General features: G+C 40.7%; 1 protein-coding gene across 1 annotated transcript; it reads right to left on the bottom strand.

Annotated features, from left to right (window-relative positions):
• Nucleotides 1-15,486: 15,486 nt before the first annotated feature.
• LOC143546926 (3-hydroxyisobutyryl-CoA hydrolase 1-like) lies at nucleotides 15,487-21,543 on the bottom strand. Its single transcript, XM_077038472.1, has 13 exons — nucleotides 21,408-21,543; nucleotides 19,940-20,020; nucleotides 19,769-19,837; nucleotides 19,627-19,690; nucleotides 19,444-19,523; nucleotides 19,241-19,324; nucleotides 18,576-18,660; nucleotides 18,328-18,413; nucleotides 18,057-18,242; nucleotides 17,862-17,960; nucleotides 17,667-17,768; nucleotides 17,016-17,057; nucleotides 15,487-15,731 (listed from the first exon to the last, which is right to left on the bottom strand). Exons 1-13 carry the CDS (start codon nucleotides 21,423-21,425, stop codon nucleotides 15,588-15,590), a joined length of 1,140 nt encoding a protein of 379 aa, XP_076894587.1. The 5' UTR covers nucleotides 21,426-21,543; the 3' UTR covers nucleotides 15,487-15,587.
• Between the last annotated feature and the right edge of the window lie 828 nt (nucleotides 21,544-22,371).

Below are 22,371 nucleotides of genomic sequence, written 5' to 3'. Positions count from 1 at the left end.
GGCGCGAAGCTGAAAGGACCAATGGGTCCAGAAGATGAAGCAAACGATCCGAATGAATGGCTCATAAATGAGCAGCGGCGTCTGATGGAAAAGTACACTGAAATGATCAAACAGAAGAAGCTAGCCGACCAAACACAAAGGCAAGCGATTGATAAGCAGCCTACAAAAAGGCCGCGCGTGCCGGAAGAAGGGCATTCTGTTCACACTGCACACACTGAGTTCAGTGATGAAGAAGTGCATAGCATGAGGAAGACAAGGGATACTCATGCAGGAGGCTCGCAGCTACGCGCGCCTGTGAACATGGCGCCTGGGGCCAGAGCAGATCTGGATCTGCACATGCCATACAGCCCACCGGTCAGAGGGCAAGTTGACGTAACCACACCCTACAGACCAGCCATCCTGGTAAAACACTCAAAGTTTACTGCGCGCATCGCGCAGGCTCCCATCCAGCACAAGACCAAGATGCCAAGTGGTCTGGGCAAATATGATGGCACAACAGATCCAGATGACTTTTTGCAGGGTTTCTATAACACGGGAAACCTAGAGAGCTGGACGATGCCAACATGGTGTCATATGTTTGCTCGCTGCCTCACGGGCGCTGCGCGGGTATGGTTCGAAAGCTTGCCGACAGGGCAAATTGATGGGTTCGAGGAACTATTAGAAAAGTTCCAAGCCCACTTCGTACAGCAGCGCAGGCACACGCGCGATCCTGATGACATCATGCACTGCATACGCAGGAATGATGAAACGATTGAAGATTACATCACTCGTTTCAATCAGGAGTCCCTGGCAATCGGGGGCATAACTGAGCAGCTCCTGCGCGTGGCCTTTATACAAGGCGCGCGCAGTGATCAGTTACGACGAGCTCTCGTAAGCAAAGATGGTATGCCCACCACGTGGGCCAAGTTAATGGAGGAATCGCGAGTTTTCGCGAGAAATGAGAAACAGATTGCCCAAGATAGGGCAAGAGAAAGAGCGCATCAGGCTGAATCACCGCGCAGCAAAGAGAAGAGGGCCAAACAGAACTCTGTATGGTCCAGGTTGCAGCCAACAAGTTTTTCTTCCGCGGAAAAACAAGCGCAACCAAGCTCACCCCAGCCCCAAAAGGATGCTCGTAAACACGGGGAGGGTGACAAGAGGGAGGGCGGCAGAGATCCCAGCAGACCTCTGCCAAGAATATGGACTCCCCTCACTAAAACACCTTCACAGGTGTTAAGTACTGAGAATGTCCAATTCAAGCCTCCCAAACAACTACACTACAAGGGACCGCAAAACAGTGGCAAATATTGTGAATTTCACAGGTCCCCGGGCCACAACACCGACGCATGCCATCATTTAAAGGATGCGATCGAGAAGGATGTAAAGTCGGGCAGGCTGGCTCACTTGGTAAAAAACCAAAGAATAGAAGATGAGCAACCGGAGGGAGTCTCTGCCAGCAAGAAGTACAAAAGAATCTGTGTGGCTGAGGGGGGACGACAAGGGCAGACGTCAAGAAAGAGAAGCGCGCAAATTCACGGAGATTGGCGCGAGCAGCAAGTCATCTTCCCAAGAATCAGGGGAGGCCCTTCAATAAGCAGTCCTCTAGTCATTACCACACACATTGCTCATTACGAGGTGTCAAAGGTCCTGGTGGACACTGGAAGCGAATCTGACATTATGTATGAGCAGTGTTTCAGAAAGTTAGACCCGGCAGACCAAGCGCGGCTCGAAATTGTGAACGCACCGATCTGTGGTGTCTCAAATGAAATCATACATCCCCTAGGCCAGATTCAGTTTGAACTAACTATGGGGGATGATGAGCACAAGCGAGCCGAAGTTGTCAACTTCTTGGTCTTGCCCACCACGTCATGCCACAATATGATCCTGGGTAGGGGAACGATTGCCCAATTTAATGCTGTACCGTCGCCAGCGCACGGCGCATTGGGGATCCCTACACCAACAGGCGTAGCATTTGTTTACCGCGATCATTTGTGCGCAGTGACAAGCACGCCGCGGGAAGGGAGAATGAAACTTACAATGGCTGACAATGCGCCAGAGAAGTGGATTTTAAACCCAAAATTCCCAGAGCAAACGGTCACAATTGGCGCTACCATTTCAGACGAAACGAGATTGAGAATGAAAAAGTTGCTTACAAAATACACGTCGGTTTTCGCGTGGCAACACTCCGATATGACGGGGGTCCCGCGAGACTTGGCGCAACATTCTCTTAACACGTTTAAGTCGGTGGAGCCAATTGCACAGAAAAAGAGAATCATGGGGGATGAAAAGGCGAAGGCCATGAATGAGCAAGTGGAGGACCTGTTGCGCGCAAACATCATCCGCCCAATTCGATACCAGACATGGGTAGCCAATCCTGTGATGGTAAAGAAAAGCAACGGGTCATGGAGAATGTGTATTGACTTCAAGGACCTCAACAAAGCATGTCCGAAAGATTGTTACCCCCTCCCAAACATCGACGCAAAGGTGGACTCCGTGGCGCCATTCAAGCTCAAATGTTTCCTGGATGCCTATAAAGGCTATCACCAGATTCAAATGGCACCACAGGATGAAGACAAGACGGCCTTCAGAACCGACAAGGGTGTTTTTTGTTACACAAAAATGCCCTTTGGTTTAAAAAATGCGGGCGCAACCTATCAGAGACTTATGGATTCGGTTTTCAGTGAACAAATCGGAAGAAATCTAGAAGTCTACGTCGATGATTTGGTGATCAAGAGCAGGGAGGAGAGACAAATGCTCAAAGACATCGAGGAAACCCTTCAGCGCCTAACGGAGGTTAACATGAAGCTCAACCCGAGCAAATGTACTTTCGGCGCAGAAGAGGGGAAATTTCTTGGTGTAATGGTCACTAAGGATGGTTTCAAGGTGAACCCTGAAAAGGTGGAAGCCATCCTTGACATGCCTTCACCATCCACCATGAAAGAGGTTCAGAAGCTGAATGGTAGATTGGTGTCAATCAACAGGTTCCTAGCGAACCACGCCAGCAAATCTACTCCATTCGTTAACACCTTGAGGAACTGTTTGAAGAAGAGCCAATTCAAGTGGACGCCTGAGGCTGAGCAAGCTTTCACTGAGATAAAAGAATGTCTCATTAAATTGCCAGCGCTCACAGCTCCACTTCCTGGCGAGACCCTTACATTGTACCTGTCAGCTGGAGACCGCGCGATCGGCGCAGTATTATTGGTGGATCGCAAGGGGATACAAACGCCGATATACTATGTGAGTCGGGTGCTCACAGACCCTGAGACGCGCTATTCCATAATGGAAAAGTTAGTTTTGTCACTAACACACGCGTCGCGCAAGCTCCATAGATACTTCAATGGTCATCCTATTGAAGTTCTGACTGGTTACAACATCCAGCAAGTTTTGCGACGCCCCGCGCTCTCCGGAAGGCTGACAAAGTGGGCGCTGGAATTAGGTGAACACACGATCACTTATAAGCCCCGTCCAGCGATAAAGGGTCAAGTTTTGGCGGATTTCATCACGGAAATCCCAGACGGAAAGATTGAAGAAGCTCAGCGCGAGGTAGATCCTCCGCGAGCAAATGATGAAGAAGATGTTTGGAGGCTATTCACTGATGGAGCCTCCAACAGCGAAGGGTCCGGCGCAAGCCTCAAACTGATGGACCCTGATAATCGTGAATATACTTATGCTATCAGGTTGGACTTCAAGAGTACCAACAATGAGGCTGAGTATGAAGCCCTGCTGGCTGGTCTGCGCATCGCGCGCAAGTTTGGGGTTAAAAGACTAGAGGCGCATGTTGATTCTTACTTGGTAGCTGCTCAGGTCAACGGCCTATATGACGCCAAGGAGAACACAATGCCTCTGTATCTAGACCAGGCAAAAAAGCTCGTTGAGCAGTTTGACTTCTTCAGAATAATACACATCTCGCGCAGCGAAAACAAGTCCGCTGACGCGTTGAGTAAAATGGCATCAACTAATTTTGATCACTTTGGCAAAGATGTCAGGGTGGAGGTAATGAGCAGCCCGTCAGTGCAAACGCAATCGGTCCTTGTAATTCATACAACCCCTTCATCCTGGATAACTCCAATAACAGAATTCCTGATGAAGGGGAAGTTACCGGACGATCGCGCACAGGCGAGAAAGATAAGACACAAGGCACAGAACTATGAATTACTTGATGGTACATTATATCGGCGCTCTTATCTTGGACCGCTCATGAAGTGCCTGGATGCTGAAGAAGCAACCTATGTGATTAGGGAGATTCATGAAGGAATCTGTGGAATTCACGCTGGCCCGCGCATGGTGGTTGCCAAGGCGATGAGCTCAGGCTACTATTGGCCAGGCATGTACTTGGATGCGCTAAAAGAAATCCAAAAATGCAAGGCATGTCAGAGCTACGCGCCAAACACCATGCGTCCAAAGAACAACTTGATTCCAGTCACCTCCGCATGGCCTTTCCACAAATGGGCCATTGATATTGTAGGGCCCCTGCCGCAAGCGCAAGGGCGAGTGAAATTTTTGGTAGTGGCGATAGACTATTTCACAAAATGGGTTGAGGCCAAGCCACTAGCAAAAATCACAGCTGAGGCGATGAAGCAATTTATCTGGAGCCACATCATTTGCCGTTTTGGCCTTCCCATGGAAATTGTGAGCGACAATGGCAAACAATTCACTGACAGGAAGATATCAAGCTGGCTCAGAGAATTGCACATCAACCAAATCTTCACATCCGTCTACCACCCTCAGGGGAATGGTCAAGTGGAGCGCGCGAATCAAAGTTTGCTAAATGGGCTGAAGAAAAGGTTGGAGGGAGAATCCCATTCTTGGGTCGAAGAGTTACCTAATGTCCTGTGGGCGCACAGGACATTAAGCAAAACTAGCAATGGCGAATCCCCGTTCAGCCTAACCTATGGGACAGAGGCTATGATCCCAGCAGAAATTGGATGCCCATCCCATAGGGTACTCATGATGAGCAAAACTGATAACGAACGCGAAAGAAGATTGGACCTTAACTTGCTTGAAGGGCGCAGAGAAGCGGCTATCATTAGTGAAGCCAGATACAAGAAAAAGCTGGAAAAATATTATAATCAGCGCGTTAAAGAATGCCACTTCAAGAAAAATGATTTTGTCCTTCGAAACAATGAAGCTAGTCGCGCAATACCCCCAGGAAAAATGTCCCCCAATTGGGAGGGACCTTATCAAATTTCAGAAGATTTGGGGAAAGGCGCGTACGCTTTAAAAGATTTGAATGGAAAAAAGATACCGCGCTCGTGGAACGCGGCACAACTTAGAAAATGCTTCATGTAAAAGTTCAAATTTGTAATGAAGGCTTTTAAGCCATCATGAATGATGATTCGCGCTATCTTTCAATATTTGTTCTATTACCTTTGCATACATGTTTCACACTTCCTTTATTAAATTGGAACAATATGACAACACTATATTGACTTCAAAACAAAATAAAGTGAAGTAAAACATACATGCGCGAGCCTTAGCTCAAACTCGTTAACGAGTCTCAACTCTAAAACGTCAGGGCCTTAGCCCAAACTTATGAGCCTTAGCTCAAACACGTTAATGAGTCTTAACTCTAAAAACGTCAGGGCCTTAGCCCAAAACAAAGAGCCTTAGCTCAAAACACTCACAAACATCCATCTTACATCCCGCGCAGCCTGATCATAAGAATCCTTAAACATAACTAAGGCAAAGTACATGCCATATCATGTTAAGGTCTCAGGTCGAGGCCGCGCGCGGAATCATAGTGGATATCTGAGTAACACAAGCTGACATGTAATGGCTAAACTCATACTTCCAGCCCGCGCGACAACGACGCGCGAAAAGGAAAATAACGACAAGTTAGCGCGCATGTCAGCATGAGCAAGATACTGCGAAAACCACAAACAAAATAGAACAGAGGTTAAGTGAATAATTTCCATACAACCTTGTTCTTATTTTAACGTGCAAGCATATCTTATATCTATAAAACCAAACATGAAGAGATGAATGGAAATGCGCAAGATATGAAAACGAGAGAACAAGTTTCATTCCATTGGATCGAAATTTACAAGTATGATGAGTTACAAATTACAAGTATAAAAAATAAATATACAAAATTTGATGAAGGGCTTCTCAAGTCTCCACGTCGACGTCAGCCGCTTCATCATCCTCATCATCTCCCGCAGCATCTGGCGCGGTCTGCTCCTCATCCCCGAACTGACCATAGTCAAGTTCTTCCTCCTCATTGGAGTCTTCGATCACAACGGTGTCACGAGCAGATTCTTTCGCCCCACCAGAGCCGCTGGCAGGGGCAACATCCCCCGCGCCACCATCATCGCCACCAGCCCTCTCGCAATCATCAAGCAACTTCTTTAGCGCGCCGAGGTCGGGCTGGTCAGCAAGCGCAGCTATCTGTAAATCATTAGAAAAGTAATGAGTACAAAACACTTAGAAAAGTTAGTCAAGAAAAACTCATTATGATCAAGGTACCTGCATAAGGATGGGGATGGGAGTATTCATATACTTTTCCCCCACCGCGGCCATGTCCGCGCAGGCCGCATCGCTCTTGTAAGGGTACTCGGATGGGTTCTTCCTCAACATGCCATATTCATACCCATCCGTAAACCCTTCAGCTCGGCCCACCAAACGCGCGGCGGCATTGCAGTCCATCACAAGGGCTTGAAACTCGGCGGAATATTTCATCGCCAAAGCGCAGCGAGCCATGCCCTGTGACACCAGCCATTGGCGATCCTGCGCGAGGCCAGCAACAGACGTCTCGAGGGCAGGAACCTGAGAGTTTAATAACTCAACAGTTTCCTTAGTCTTTTTTAGTTCCTCCTTATCAGACGCTGCTGCCGCCAAAATTTTTTCTTTCTCCGCCTGCGCAGCACCAAGTGCTTCCTGGCTAGACGCCGCCGTCGCTAAGGCCTCATCTCTATCGGCCTGCGCGGCCGCCAAATCCCTTTTCAGGCGCGCAACCTCGCTCTCCAGTGATGATTTCTCAGTGATACTCTGGACGATAGCTTGGTCACGCGCCTCGGCCTGCTGTTCCAAGACACGCACTCTGCGCGCGTACTTGGCAACTTCGGCCTCCGCCAACTGCTGCTTCTCCCGCGCAGCTTGGAGCTCATGCCCGCGCTTGATGTATGCGGTGTTGGCACTTGCTCTGTTTTCACTGAGCTCCGCCTGGAGTTTCTCAGCTCGCGCGCGAGCATCAGACAGGTTCCAGGCGGCCACCTTAGCCTCTCGCTGGGCTTCCACAAGAGCGTCGCGTACTTTAACATAATCACGACGAAGCTCTTGGGAAGCAGCGAAGAAAGCCGACCCAGCGAAAACATGGTCGTTCAGCAAGTCCGCGCGGGTGCGCTCCTCCTGATACCTCCTTTCAGTAGGAGGCACGGCATGAGCCCAGAAGTCCTCGCATACGCCCATGGATTGAAAGGAACTCTCTTCATTAATATTCCATCTCGGGCGGTAAACGGGGACACCTTCCTGCAAAACACAAGAAAAGTTCTAAGTCATAAAACATACTTATATGGAGATACGCGCAGCGGACCAACAAATCAATACATACCTGCGGGGATGAAGCAGGAAAGTCAGCGCCAGCCCCACCAGAGGTCTGCGCTGCGAACACTTGCGGCATCGCAGGGCTGGCGCGGTCTCCCAAGGAGTCTTCAACTTGAACCCCCTCGTCCTCCTCGTCTTCTTCAACAGGCCTCTTCTCCTGCGACCTGGAAGGCTCCAAACCAGCCTCGCGGGGAGGGCTGCGTGCAGGAGGAGGCGAGGGAGGTCTCGACGCCGCCAGTTCGGCGCGCAATACGGTTTCCTGCTCCTTGGTAATCCCAATAAGGGGAGATTCAGCACTAGCAGGAGCAGGACCAGAACCAGCGGCGCCGGAAGTGCCGCCGGGAGTATCACCAGCAACTGTTGCGCCAGCTACAACTCCTATGAACAAATAAACAAGGAAAAATTGTTTATGACTGACTCCAAAGGGAAAAATTTAGAAGACATATGTGCAAAACTTACCTTGGCGCAATTCTGTTCGCGCATCGAACATCGCCATAAAATCCATTCTACCCTTTTCAGAGGGTAGAACAGGGGACTTCGATGGAGTCCCCGGCGCAGCCGTGGCACCTTGTGGCGCCTGCGGCTGATCTGTTACCGTCGCTGCCTCTGCAAACATTTAAAGGAGCAAAGGTTTAATAACAATTCAGCCAGATGAAGATAAATAAAGTATACCTGTTGCAGGCGCGGCACTGCTTCTCTCTTCAGCCGCGCGAAAGGAGGAGGCGACGCCACCATACCTCAAGTGGACAGGAGGTCTGCCCACTCTCACAGGCAGAGAAGCTAAAGAAACCTTTGTGGTAAACACCTGGGTTTCCTTAGGTCCCTTCGTTTGAGCATGGGGATGAGCGACAGGGGTGTCCTCTTTCTTCTGTTTCTTACTGGCCCCTGCGCCAGATTTCCCCTTAGCTTTGCGCTTTAGTAAAGGCGCCTCCTCTTCCTCCTCCTCCTCTTCCGCGAGCTCTAGCTCGTAGTTTTCAAGCGCATCTACAAAAACAAGCGACAGAAATGTTAATAAACTTGGGTTTTCTAAAGGAATGAGCAGCAGTGCGAAGACTTACCAGGCGCGTCACCGTCAAAGTCAAAATCCAGATCTACTGGGATGAACAGGTCATCGAAGCGATCCGGGAAACCAACCTCCCCAGCGCCAAGTTCGACGGAGCCGCCCTCCACATGTTCATCATAAGCGGCAAGGATGTAATCCTTGGTGACTGCGCAAAGCCAAGTTAAATGATATCAGCAAAAGAACGATGCTCGCGCAAATATAAAAAAAAAAAAAAAAAAAAAAAAAAACTTACACAACCCGTCGACTTGGATAACGGGCTCAAGCGCGCTGTCGGCCCAGAGCCTGCTCATGCCGACCCCAACCAGCGCCTCCTCGCAAATTTTCTTCACGGGGGATGGTTCGGCGGTCAGTTTCTTAACCCATGCGCCAGTTGGGTTCTTGAGGACACCCTCATCCGCAGGCGCAGAAGTAATAGAGCGCATGGTCATACGGATGGGGATCACACCGGCCTTAATGTAAAAAAACCTCTCAGACCAGTCATGAAGGCTCTTGAATGAAACAGTGGAGCACTTCACTTTCTGACTGCGAGGAATAAAAGAGATCCAATTGTCTTGGATCTTGGCCTTATAAAAATATTGAAAGCGCCGAGGAGTGGGTTCCTCGCGCTGGGATTTGCACATGAACTCAAAGTGAGTCACGCGCACGAGTCCAAACGGATGGACTTGGGATATGTGAATCCCATAGAACTTCAACAGTGCACCCACAAACCTTGTCATCGGGAGACGAAGGTTGCAGTGGGAGAAAAAGTGGCTATATAGGGATATATAGCCGGCAGGCGGGTCCGCCGCCGTTTGCCCGGACCTAGGCAACATGCAGCCAAACAGGGTGGGAAAGCCCTGAGAGGTGATCAGGTTGTCGAGATCTGCCTGCTTCAATTTGCAGGGGATTTCATTCCACCTTTTGGTGGCCTTGGTCCTCCCTACTTCCTCCGATGTGGTCTCAACAACCTTCTTCCCCTTCCCCTTTTGCTTCAATGTCGACATCACCACAGATTTCACACGGCGTCTTCGAGAGGCAACGGAGGTGATTGAAGGGCTAGACGAGTATGAACTATCAGACATACAACTGTAATAGTCGATAATCGAGGATTCGAATCGATGTAAACACTCAAATCAGAATGTGAAAGCAGAAATTTGAATTTTAGCAACAATGAAGATGAAGATAAAAATTTCCTAAGGGCCTGCTTTTATAGGCCCAGGAGAGAGAAATGTGGCAGCTGATCGGGTTTCACGCGCCCCCACTCGCAGGGGCAACCCAACGACGGCGCGACACGTGTCCCTAACAGCTGTGTGAGGGGACAAAAAGATGTAACCGACCTGCCACGGAACAGAGACGCGCCCCCACTCGCAGGTACTAACCAATGCGAGTGCGACACGTGTTCAAGACAGCTGTGTGAGGGGACGTGAAAGGCAACTGTAGCACCTCGAGCACACGAAACATCTGACACGTTTACGGCGCACGTCATCACCAACCAACCACGTGTTTGGACCTTTCGTTTTCAACCAAATGGATAGAACTTCGCGCGACGGTGGAAACAACAAAGAAAACGACAAAACCCCCTATAAAAGGACAATTCAGTGAGTCTAATATCTATCTTACCACGCTCGCGCAAGATAAGACACACATTAGACTGGGGGGGCTTGAAGAGGTATGTGCCCGCCTCAACACCAAGCAAGGCGGGTCAACCCACAAGATAAAGACATTATGAAGGCACAAAGCCAAAACCCAGGCGCATCGCGCATATCGCATGCTCTTGCACATCACATATGCTCGCATGTCACATATGCGCGTGGCGCACCAGCGCGCGGCGCATATCACACGCTCGTGCATATCACACCTGCGCATGAAATATCTGCGCGTGAGAATAAAAAGAAGACTTCGCGCATCCTCAGGATGGGCGCATATCACACGTGCACATAATCAACCTCGTCCTTATCCAAATCAGGATCAGGGCAACCTTGATTGTGCACGTCAGACACTCTTCTAGAAGGCATCTTTTTAAGGAGTAAGAATATGCTGATGTTGACAGCTGCCAAATAAAAGGTCGACAACTCAGCATGACACATGTGCTACCATATGATTTCAACCAACGAGAAAGCGCCAGGTGTCCCAGAGGACACGTGGCGCAGTGCGATTGGAGGAGGCCAACGAGGCTGAGCCCAGCCAGTGGAAACCCTAGCACTATAAATACAGCATCAACTCCACTTTGATGACACATTCATTCACACTCAATCATTGACAGTTACAAGCAGTGATATCACATTCAATCATATTGAATTATATTCACTCACAGTCAGTTACAGAAAAACACACAGTCACACAATCAAGAGTATTCAGCGATTCAGCAATACTCTTGAGATTTCACTGACTCACACTTTATTATCTTCCCCACAAAGATACTGATTCTCACGCCGGAGGGTTACCCCAAAGAGGACCCCTCTGTCCCTTTCTGAGGGGTAAGTAACGGCGCTGTTCATTTTTGTAGGTGGAAGAACACGGATTCAAAGGAACCATCGGTGAAACAGTTTAATCATACCCGAGGAAAGTAGATCTGCTACCAGTGAGTAGATCCACGTTTCTTCAAACACTAATGTCGACAACTGGTGAAAGGTTGGAATTATATCCAACTGTAACTTAGTCTTGGTTCGTTGACCTACGAGTTTAGATTTGAAGTTTGCTAAACATGGGATGGGAATATGTAAGCACATCTATATATTTAGCTGTTTTTTTTTTGTGGGAATATGACTAAAAGATAAGACATTTGAAGGAAAATATATAGCAAATTAGGGTGCTTCAAGAAGTTACAACTTAAATATATCTTTATTAGTTCACAATATTATTTTCATAAATTATATATGTATTTTAGACTGTATTTAAAAAAAAGTTATATGAGAACCTGTTATAGAAAAACTAGCAGGATCGTGATTCGTGATCACATATTATTGTTTTAGAGTTCTCTTTGTTATTAATGTATTTATTATTATTATTATTATTATTATTATTATTATTATTATTATTATTATTTTGCATATAACTATTGAAGAAAGTATATGGTGAACACTAATGTCGACAACTGGTGAAAGGTTGGAATTATATCCAACTGTAACTTAGTCTTGGTTCGTTGACCTACGAGTTTAGATTTGAAGTTTGCTAAACATGGGATGGGAATATGTAAGCACATTTATCCAACGCCAAATATACATATGTATTGATCATAATTGCATAATTGAATACCTTATTTCTTAAATCATTAAAAACTATAATATATATTTACTAGTCATTAATAGTCATTTAATACATCCTTTTAAACTTGTTGTGCATTAACTTGTAAATTTTTAACGATTTCTAAATATTATTAGTTCTTATCTGAGTTTATATATAAAAACCTTTTTGGGTGATGGTTTACTTCGGCTGGCTACATTGAAACTTAACACTAACTTTAAGGGGCGGTCGTGATTTTCACATACAAATAACAGGAAAAAAATTTAAGGTGAACCCCCCCCCCCCCCCCCCCCCTCTCCCCCCCAAAAAAACAAAAAAAAAACTTATACCTAATACGCAGGAATTATGATACGATTTATTTATTTATTGGTGGTATCTGATACGTTTTATGTAATTTAAATTTGTGATTCATGATATTATCACTTGATTTGATTCAGTGATTTGTTATCAGTTATCCATTGTCAGTTATTTGTGATTCATGATTCGTTATTCGCATTGAATATTAGTTCCTTACCGGTTTATCCATTGTTATACACAACACCGTTCGTCTAACTGACAATCAATTGTGTTTTTTTGGTTGGCACAACACGTTTTGAAGATTTTCTGGTGAACATTAAATACAAAGAGTTGAACATTATAGCACTTTTGGTTTTAATAGCGAAAGTATTCAATACTTTGTGCCACCATATAAAAAGGTAAAAAAAACATTTCAAAAATTATCTGTAAGATCTATTTGTTTAACTGTGACATATTACTCATGTGACATATAATATTAACTTTGCTACCCATCAAAGATAAATGTCAACCCACATAAGGTGGCAATAAAACATGGCAAGATGATGTATTTATTACATATTTTTGCACAAAGTAAACCTTTTGATAATGACATTATGTATAGTTTACCAGTTATAACGTTATAGCCTTTGAAATAACATGGCCTTTTTCTATTAAAAAAATAAATAAATAAACTTAATGCCCATTTAAACACCTCATATGTTTGACATGAAAATATAGTATTATAACTGGCAGGAAAGCACAAACATCGTTTATTATGTTTATTATATGGAATGACGATGCTGTAACAAATGAAATCAATACTGACCGAGTTTTCACCATACTTCTCTCGCAACGCACCGGGTTCAAAACAACTAATTAATACTATAAAATTCATTGATTCACCACTTATATAAAATTAATATTGCACAATGATAATGTTAGCATTTTCCTCAATGGTTACCTGATCTCATACATTGTGTTTTTTATTGACTAATAACTTATTTTAAGTTCTTCGTAAACACGATACAAGTATTGAGTAACACATCGAGGAAAAATTGATGTTTGATCATCTTAAATAGAAAAAAAAATGAGAATTCAGTTATTTATAATATAGAAATTCAAAATTTATTTTTTATTTATTTATATTAGTATTTTTAAAATTTTATTTAGCTTTGTATATACGTATAAAAGAACATCACAATTCTAGACCATCATTCAAACATCATAATACGTAACTTACATTTTTATTTTTCTTGGAATTAAATATCAATATCAATAAAATTATTTGGTCAACTTTATTGCTTGAGTTATGGAGCAAACTAGATGTATACCTTCCAAATCTTGAATATTCGAATTAACAACTCAAACTTGCAATGAGCTAGTAGGTCAATATATTCAAAGTTCAAAATAACAAATATAGTTTTTGGTTTAACTACTATGTGCTAATCAGCCCAAAAATCAATATGATGACACTAACAAAAAATATATATAAGTTTTATGATAAATAAAAAATATGCATTTGCTAGTTAGGTTAGACTATTTATCATGTATTAGTTAAACTTATAACACTACTCGTATGATCCCTTTTTCCTGTATATAATAATAATAATAATAATAATAATAATAATTCATTTATGAATATATTTATATCTATAACTTAGTAGTAAAGTAATAATTAATTGGAACGGTTTTATGCCAATAAGCTTTAGCTAAACTGGTTTTATAGCATGTCTTATAGCGAACTTAAGGAAAAAATTATGAATTAGACACTCATGTTTGCCCCTAAAGAGTATAATGAGTAGAAGATTTAAGCAAAGTTTCCTTAACTCATTCCATTATGTGTCACAGAGATGATTGTTGGAATTATTATCGAACAAAGACTGATAAAATGAAGAACATGTATGCCTTTGATGTGTATTGCTGATATATCATATATGAACATAACTAACAGATTGATTTTGAAATGAAAAAAATTGAAAACTCAAATCCCATCACTCTCTTTTATCTTTATGCTTTCTATTTTGTTATCATTTCACCCCACCTGCCTAACACCGTCCATTTTCCCGTTTACCCCCCCCCCCCCCCCCCTCTTTCTCTCCGTGAGGGTATTTATGTCTTTAACCTTTAACCCTCAAATTTAAACCAAATTATACGATTCTGCCTTTTTCTATTTGCTACTTTTCCCAACTGATTACAAAGTGATCTCTAAATTTGTCCTGATTAATCGTCCACATTTAATTCTCACACTTCTCACCAGTTTCCAAAAGTTAAACAAAAATGTTGTTCAAAAGAAAAAAAAAGAATTAAAACAAAATATATAAATAAACAAGATTTAGCACCCTTTAGCTTACTAAGCACATCAATCCCAGCACTACAAATTTAAGCAATGCCAATATAAAAGCATTCTCATGTGTAGACACGAGTAGCATGCCATTTTAAGTAGAATATCGCAACCACGAGGCATATAAAATCCAAATCAAACCTATGTCTCAACAGTCGTATATATGTACCTTGTCATGTAACCTCATTAATACATATTTTATATTCTAAGATACAAACTAGACAAGAAGTTTGATTTACAAATAAAATACCAAAAAATTATTATAAATATATCAATATGGAGACCACGGATTACTAGTTTATGAAGAATGTGCTCCCACACGCATACGTTTATATCATATATAATGTGAACATAAATCATAACGATCATACAAATGGAATCATATATATTTTAAGATTATTAAATATTATTAATTTGAAAAATTGTGAGGCAAAAAGGTGCTAATGATTAATCTAGACTAATCTATGCTTGTAGCTTTTATAATGCAACTAAGATCTAAATTAATCTATATTGCTTGTCCAAACTGTAATATATAAATGGGGGTTGCAAATGGGCTGAGTTGCTCAAGCTCGGATTAATAAAAAAAAGTGTGAAACAAGGCAAGCTTTTGTAAGCTCGAGGCCTCAAATATAATAGATTTTGTTATCAAGCTCGGACCTTGTATGAGAAGCTCGTTTAGACTCGCCAAGCCTTGTGTATTTAAATTTTACCTCTTTTGGACTTTCTATGTATCAAGTAAACACGTCACAGCCGAGCTCGAGACAAGCTTTAGCTCGTTTAAGGAACGAAACCGGCTAGAGACAAACTTAAACTCGCTTAAGGTTTTTCTTAAAATATATTAAAATTTCAAAATAATAAAAAAAATGTATATAAACTAATTAATAAATTATAAACGAGAAGATCCCGAGCTTGGAAAAACAACTCACAAGCCGAGCTTGGGCTTTAAAATAAGAGCTTGAAACGAGCCGAGCTTGAGTCCGCTCAGACTCGGCTCACCTAGTTTACACACCCCTATATATAAGCCACATGTTTTGGTCATTAAAGAGCAGCAAATATAATGATTTAAATTCATTGGAACATAGAATACATCTTTAACAAACAACATAGCTACAAACAATGTAGTGTGACTTATTATTATTTTGACATGATCACAATTTTAATGGTTCAGAGCTTAGAAATGGCATATGAAGGTAAGTTTGACTTTGACCTAGCAGGGAGCTTAAGATCTTGCCAATCTTTATCATCTAATGGCTCAAAGTAATGGTCAACCATATCCTTGCTCACAAACTCCAGTTTTGAAGGATTCCACTGAAATATAAAAATCGAAAGAAATCATCAATATATATCATGAATTTCAACCTGTTTTTATGTAAATGGGTTGGTTTGGGTTGCATAAAACTAGGGGTGCAAACGAGCCGAGCTGCTTGCGAGCTACTCGAGAAAAAGCTCGATCGAGCCGAGCTTAAACGAGCCCGAGCCCGAGCTCAAGCCTAAAAGAAAGCTCGTTTAATAAACGAGTCCGAGCCCAAGCTTCACTTATCGAGCTCGAGCCGGCTCGCGAGCCTAAACGAGCCTGTCATTTATATATCTTTTATAAATTTATATATTAATATATACATATATATTTAATAATTATTAATTGATATATATAATTTTATGAAAAAAAAACTAAATAACATATATTATTTTATATATAAAGTTATAATGAAAATAAATACACAAATAAAATTATAAATATATAAAAATTAATTAATAAATATTATACGAGCCGAGCTCGAGCTTTATAAATAAAGATCAAAACGAGCCGAGCTCGAGCCCGAGCTCCGTATAAGTTAAACGAGCCGACCTCGAGCCTGGTCGAGCTCGGGCTCGGCTCGGCTCGTTTCGTTTGCACCCCTACATAAAACATTCTAATAGGTGTACATGAAATCGAAAAAGCCGACCAGTGACCAAAAAAGCCAAAATAAATGAATCCAAACAAAAAACCGACAGCTTGGTTTTATGTTTTGGTAAAAAACAAATTTTTGGTTAGGATTCGCTTTTGCATGTGATTAAACTGAAAAAAAAAACGAATATATGGATTTTCATTTTTAATTTGAATGTAAAGTAATTTATATGAATTTAATAACTAGTGTGACTCAATATTTTTTCAGTTCAGCTTTATAATATTCAATTAATCGTGAATTTTAAGAAAAAAGTTTAAGTCCGAATTCATTATTTTGGATCTTTCAGCTCAAATATTTTAAGCCCAAATGGTAGAACCGGAACCAAATCAAACCCGACTAGAAAAGCAAAAAAACCGAAATCAAACTGTTTACAAAAATTCAAAAACTTAATATTCGGTTTGAGCCCAAACCGACCAATGCACACCCCTACCTTCTAATTCACTTGAATAAGAAAGGCTAGATTGTTATCACAATAATATAGTTTTGTAATCAAATAAAAAAAGTTTACTTCTAGAATAAGGAAAACAGAAACTGTTTGCAGGTAGGTCCAAGTGTCCAACCTCATCCAACTCCCTTAACCGTTTGACCCGTACCAGTTTCGACCATTTACCCAACCAGCCCGATTTCCAAAAAAACTATCTTTTACCTTTGGATTTTTATCCTTGTCAATCAGCAAAGCTCTACATCCCTGCATTAAGAAAATATGGTTAATAGTTAAATATTTCTTTTCAAGTTAGTCAACAATTGACATTTAAAAAAAGTAGTAATAAATTGGTACCTCAACCTATAGAGGGGAGGAGGGGTAGAGGACGACCGAAATTGACTTGGGATGAGAGGATTAGGCATGATTTGATAGACCTAAACCTCTCCGAGGACATGGTTGAGGATAGGAATTCGTGGAGAAGTAGAATTAAAGTTAAGGATTTTTAGAGAGAATTGAATACCTTAGGGCTTAGACTTAACTTATTTAGGTCACATACCATAATGGTATTTCCCTTACATATATTATTATTATTATTATTATAATTATTATTAGCTTTTATATAGCTGTTAAACTGTGATCTTATTATTAATATTATTATAATTAGTAGTAGTTTTTATATAACTGTTAAACTTTGATTTCCTTTATTTTGCTTCATACACATGTACTTAGAGCCGAGGGTCTCTCTGGAAGCCACCTCTTTATTCCTTTGGATAGAGGTACGGTGTGCCTACATCCCACCCTCCCCAGACCCTACTTATAGCTTTGCTGTCGGTGGGATTTTACTGGGTATGATTGATTGATTGAAATTGGTACCTCAAAGAAGTCCCTGCTATATTTTCCTTGCATGACAGTACAAACCAAACGGTATTCATGGATAAGACATTGACCAACACCTTCAAGTCTCCCTTCTCGAATCTGCACAAATCAAGAAAATTGTATGATATTTGCTTTGTGTTGGAAATAAGTTAATAAAAAACATTTAATATCATGAACACGGTGAATATTTACAGAGCGAAGAGAAATTTTGAGACTCGTTGGCGACGCTGTCTTTAAGGATTTGATAGTCCATGAGATCCAATCATCCATGTTTTTATCAGCCTCTTTCTCCTACAAAAACACATTAAATTTTACAAAAGGGCAAAAACGTAATTTCACGCAAAAAAACGCAGGAAAACTAGTGCATTTTATGTTGATGGGATTTACAAGCGCAGAGATAATATCTTCAACAGTTCTCCGAGAGAAACACCTATCAATTGTTTTCAACCGAAAATATTGACTATTTTCTTTCAACTTCGGATTATTATTTGAGAATTTGTCTATAATATTGTTGATAATATTTGTATCGTCCGTATTCGCTTCGCATAACGCGTCTTCCAATAATGATAATTTCTGTTCAAAGATAGAATACATATATTCAAGTCTAGATATTAAGTAAATGATTTTTCTAAATCTTGAAAATCAAAATGGAATGTACCTCTAACGGGACGAAGTGGCTTGCAAGACCACATGCAAGCATTTCAGCACCGTCCAATCTAGCACCCGTAAGGCCAACATATTCTCCTGCCAGAATATGAGCATAAAGTTCAAAAGTAGCACACAACATTAAAACTTAAATTGCTTAATAATATCATTCATGGACCTAAAAAAGTCCTTTCATTAAGATAATATTTATCTGTATAATTAAGACACAATAAGAGAAATAAAAGATTAAATTGGAATTACCAAAGAAACCAGGTAGTCTTGATAAGTAACAAGAGGCACCTACATCTGGGAATAACCCTAGTGCAGTCTCTGGCATTGCAAAAACCTGCAAAAATTATACCATCAAATTTGTTAAAACAATAAACATTTAAAAATGTGTTTTTTTTCAGAAAAAAATATCACTATTTTGGCTGAGTGTATTAGTTTTTTGGCTGAGGGTTTTAGTATTTTTGCCTTTGAGCGTGATTCGCGTACGTTAAGGTACGTTAAGGATTATTGTACGTTATCCTGACCCTATATATATATCTCGGAATCATTTAAGATCTTAAGTTCTTAAATTTTTTAGAGTTGCAATGTTTATTCATCACTCCAGAAATTAAAGGAAAAAATGAACAAATTTTGTTTATTTATAGAACATAATATTACCTACACATAACCTACATGTGTGTGGATAAACGTTTAAAAATAAAGTAAAAGCATATGAACATATTAGTTTAATGGTTTATTTACATAACTCACATATATATTTATATGCAGGAAGTAAAAACTAAAAACATGAACAAGTAATATAAATATTAAACGTTTTAGGTGTACTCGCAATAATTTAGTGTTCTGTAATAAACCTCAAAATAAACACACGTATATATAATGTGAAATTGATGCTTAGGAGTTTAAGAGTTTATTACCGTATTATCAGTAGCAACTCGAAATCTACCATGTATTGAAACGCCTGCACCACCTCCCATTACAATCCCTCTAAGGAGTGATACCTTCAAGTTAACAAAAAGATAATCATACATATTGTAACCAACAATGCATAAATATGAAATTTGCAGTTAATAAACTAATGTCTTGGTATAAATTCATCATCAATTCTGAGAGCTGTTACCTGTGGTTTGCTGTAAGTTGCCAACAAATAGTTCAATGTAAACTCTTTTGAGAAAAAATCTGCTCCTACTTTCCAGCTACCTGATACAAAAATATCAAGTAACAACAAAGCACCATTAAAAACTCAAAAACATGAGAACAATTTGCAGGTACTACAATTGAGAATATCAACAACGACATTAACCTTTCTTAATATCGTTAACGACACCTGCAACATCACCACCAGCACAGAAAGCCCTTCCTTCACCCTACACACACATATTCCCTTATAAGTCCTCAGAAAAAAAAATGAAAGAATATTTAACTTGGCTTTCATATCACGGTACCTTCATAATAATCAGTTTGACATTTGGATCCTCCTCATATGCATGAAAAACTTCCAAGAGCCGGTATACCTGGAAAGATAAATACAAATGACACATCAACTTTTCCTTTCAGTTACAATATTTCAAGGGTATGTGACATTTGACGGAAACGATATATATTTCTCGTTTTACCATTTCTGATGAAAGCGCATTTAGTTGCTTAGGCCTGTTCAATATAATGATCCTCACATTTGAGCTCTCTGTTATCAGTACCTGCCAAATGAAAAAAAAACTTAATATTTAAATACTAACTAATCTTTCCACAAAATGTTATAGCTAATTAAACAACACCTAGTTAAATAGTTGTTATTTGGTGAAACTGTAAGGATTGCCTATTTGTGTGAATTGAGTAATCGGCTGTTTAGTCTATTTGGTTGCTAAATAGCAGACTTTGTGTTGAAAGGTAGTTACAAAGAGCTTATGCATAAAAAGCATCCGTAAATATATAGAAACAAATTAAAATTGTGCATATCAGACCAAACAGTTCGCACTAGTCCCCACAAACAACACTGTGTCCATGTCAGTATGCATACATAACTGCATTTGGTATGAACTACAGTTAGAGCTGTAAACGAACCGACCGAACAAGGTCTCGTTCATGTTCGTCCATTAAGCTTTTATCGAAAACAAAAGTTTTTGTTCGTGTTCGTTCATTAAGAAATGACCTTGTTCGTGAACGGTTCATGGATACAAAAGAAAGAACACAGATGAACAAACACAATGTTTTATTTGATTTTGCTAGCCGAAAATAGTCACCACTTACCATCAATGTTTCGGTCCAGCTACCAAGTTTTTGTTGTTGATTTCTAACGCTCATATTCATATGTTAACTTTACACATAATAAATCACATAATACTTGTGTATAACTTCGTTTTATGATAAGATTAGTTTAAAAGGTATTCAGAACCTTTAACGAACAAACATTATCAAACAAACACTAACGAACATAAACAGACGTACACACAAACACACACACGATATCAAATGTTCACGAACACAACAGAACAAACACAGCCTCTGTTCGTGTTCGTTCATTTAATTAATCAGACGAAATTCCCTGTTCAAGTTCGTTCCTTTATTAAACGAACAAACAAAAATGCACTCAACCAAATAATAACCGCCAAACAGTTCACCTTTTTTTTACGGCTAGTGAGCATGGTTCACCCCTACCAAAAAAGTATTAAAAATATTTAATGAACAAACATTCACAAAAATAAACGAACAAATTATCGAATGTTCATGAGCACGACTGAACGGAAATGACCTATGTTCGTGTTCATTCATTTATTAACCGAATGAACATAAACAAACTTCCACCGATCAGTTCACGAACAGTTTGCGGAACCTTTAAAACCCCAACTACAGTACTCAATCCTTTACTCATTAGCTAAAAGAACGATATATTAATTAGGGCTTAGTTCTGACAATAGTTACAAGTCACAATAAGTTACAACTTATAATTCAACTTAAACACTCTAATGCGATGAAAATGATAACCTAAGCACAATTAACATGTATAAAGTATAATTAAGTAATTAACAGTTCGCAATTTCATTATAAATCAATCGGATAATAGTTAATAATATATAGAAAGAGTACCTGATTCGTTGGCGCCATGAATATCAAATTATTTGTAAGCTGATCGATGATGATGATGATCGGTTTTGAGGAACTCGTTGTAGAGACCTAATTAATTTAGGTGCGTGCACGGGTCGGTTTGGATCGGTTTTGAGTAAGGCTGTAAACGAACCAAACATTGAGAAATTGGTTTATATTCGTTTGTTTAATAACTGAACGGATATAAACAAAAAATTTTGTTCGATTAGTTAAATAAGTAAACATGAAACAGAGCCTAGGCCTCTTCACGAGTCGAGCCAGGGTGGATTCGAGCTTGAAATTAAACGAGGCAGCTAGGTTAGGCTCGAGTTCGATCGTAAAGTTAAGCAAGCTTAAGATCGAGTCAACAAGCCGAGCGATGGCTCGATCCGAGCTTGGGTCGAGTTCGGCTAGATTACAAAAATGAGCCATCTCGGTTCATGTCGTTTCAAGTCGAGGTTTTTTGCTAGCTTTATTTGACCAATTTTGACTAGATTTGACCGAATATGGATTTTAAGAGCCAATTAGTTTAAATTGCATCGGAGGCCTAGCGAGACCAGTAACTAATCGCCGCCTAGAATCGATTTTCACAACATTGGAAACTCAAAAACAGATATTTCAGTTTTGGTTTGGTTTTACCGTAAAACCGAATTGAACCGATCTGACCCGTGAACACCCCTAAGGGCTAGAGGTGCACAAATCAGGTTTTTTCTAATACCCGGGTTCGGGTATGAACCGGTTTCGGGTGTGATCGGGTATTGAGAGAAATCGGGTAGGGTTCGGATAGGGTATTGAGGAGAAAAACTCAACCCTATGTACCCGGGTAGGGTATGATCGGGTTCGGGTATTGGAACCGGGTACGACCAGGTATTAATACCTGGTTTTGAATTTGTAATTTTTTTATACATTTTTTAATTTGCTTAAAATTTAAATTTACTTTGTAATTTATAAAAATAATTAAACTATA

Source organism: Bidens hawaiensis, unplaced genomic scaffold, assembly GCF_021521415.1.
Source record: "Bidens hawaiensis isolate Kalapana, Puna unplaced genomic scaffold, B.hawaiensis_p1.1 tig00014518_1, whole genome shotgun sequence".
Classification (NCBI taxonomy): Eukaryota; Viridiplantae; Streptophyta; class Magnoliopsida; order Asterales; family Asteraceae; genus Bidens; species Bidens hawaiensis.
The sequence above is the reverse complement of the archived record's forward strand: the minus strand, read 5'-3'. Positions and strand labels throughout refer to the sequence as shown.

Bases quoted from the DNA above. Each gene is read 5' to 3' on its own strand.
- LOC143546926 (XM_077038472.1), bottom strand. The intron at 19,838-19,939 runs GTAAAACGAGAA...TTATCTTTCCAG, and splicing joins ATGCGCTTTCATCAGAAATG to GTATACCGGCTCTTGGAAGT. The intron at 17,769-17,861 runs GTAAATATTCAC...TGATTTGTGCAG, and splicing joins TCAAAATTTCTCTTCGCTCT to ATTCGAGAAGGGAGACTTGA.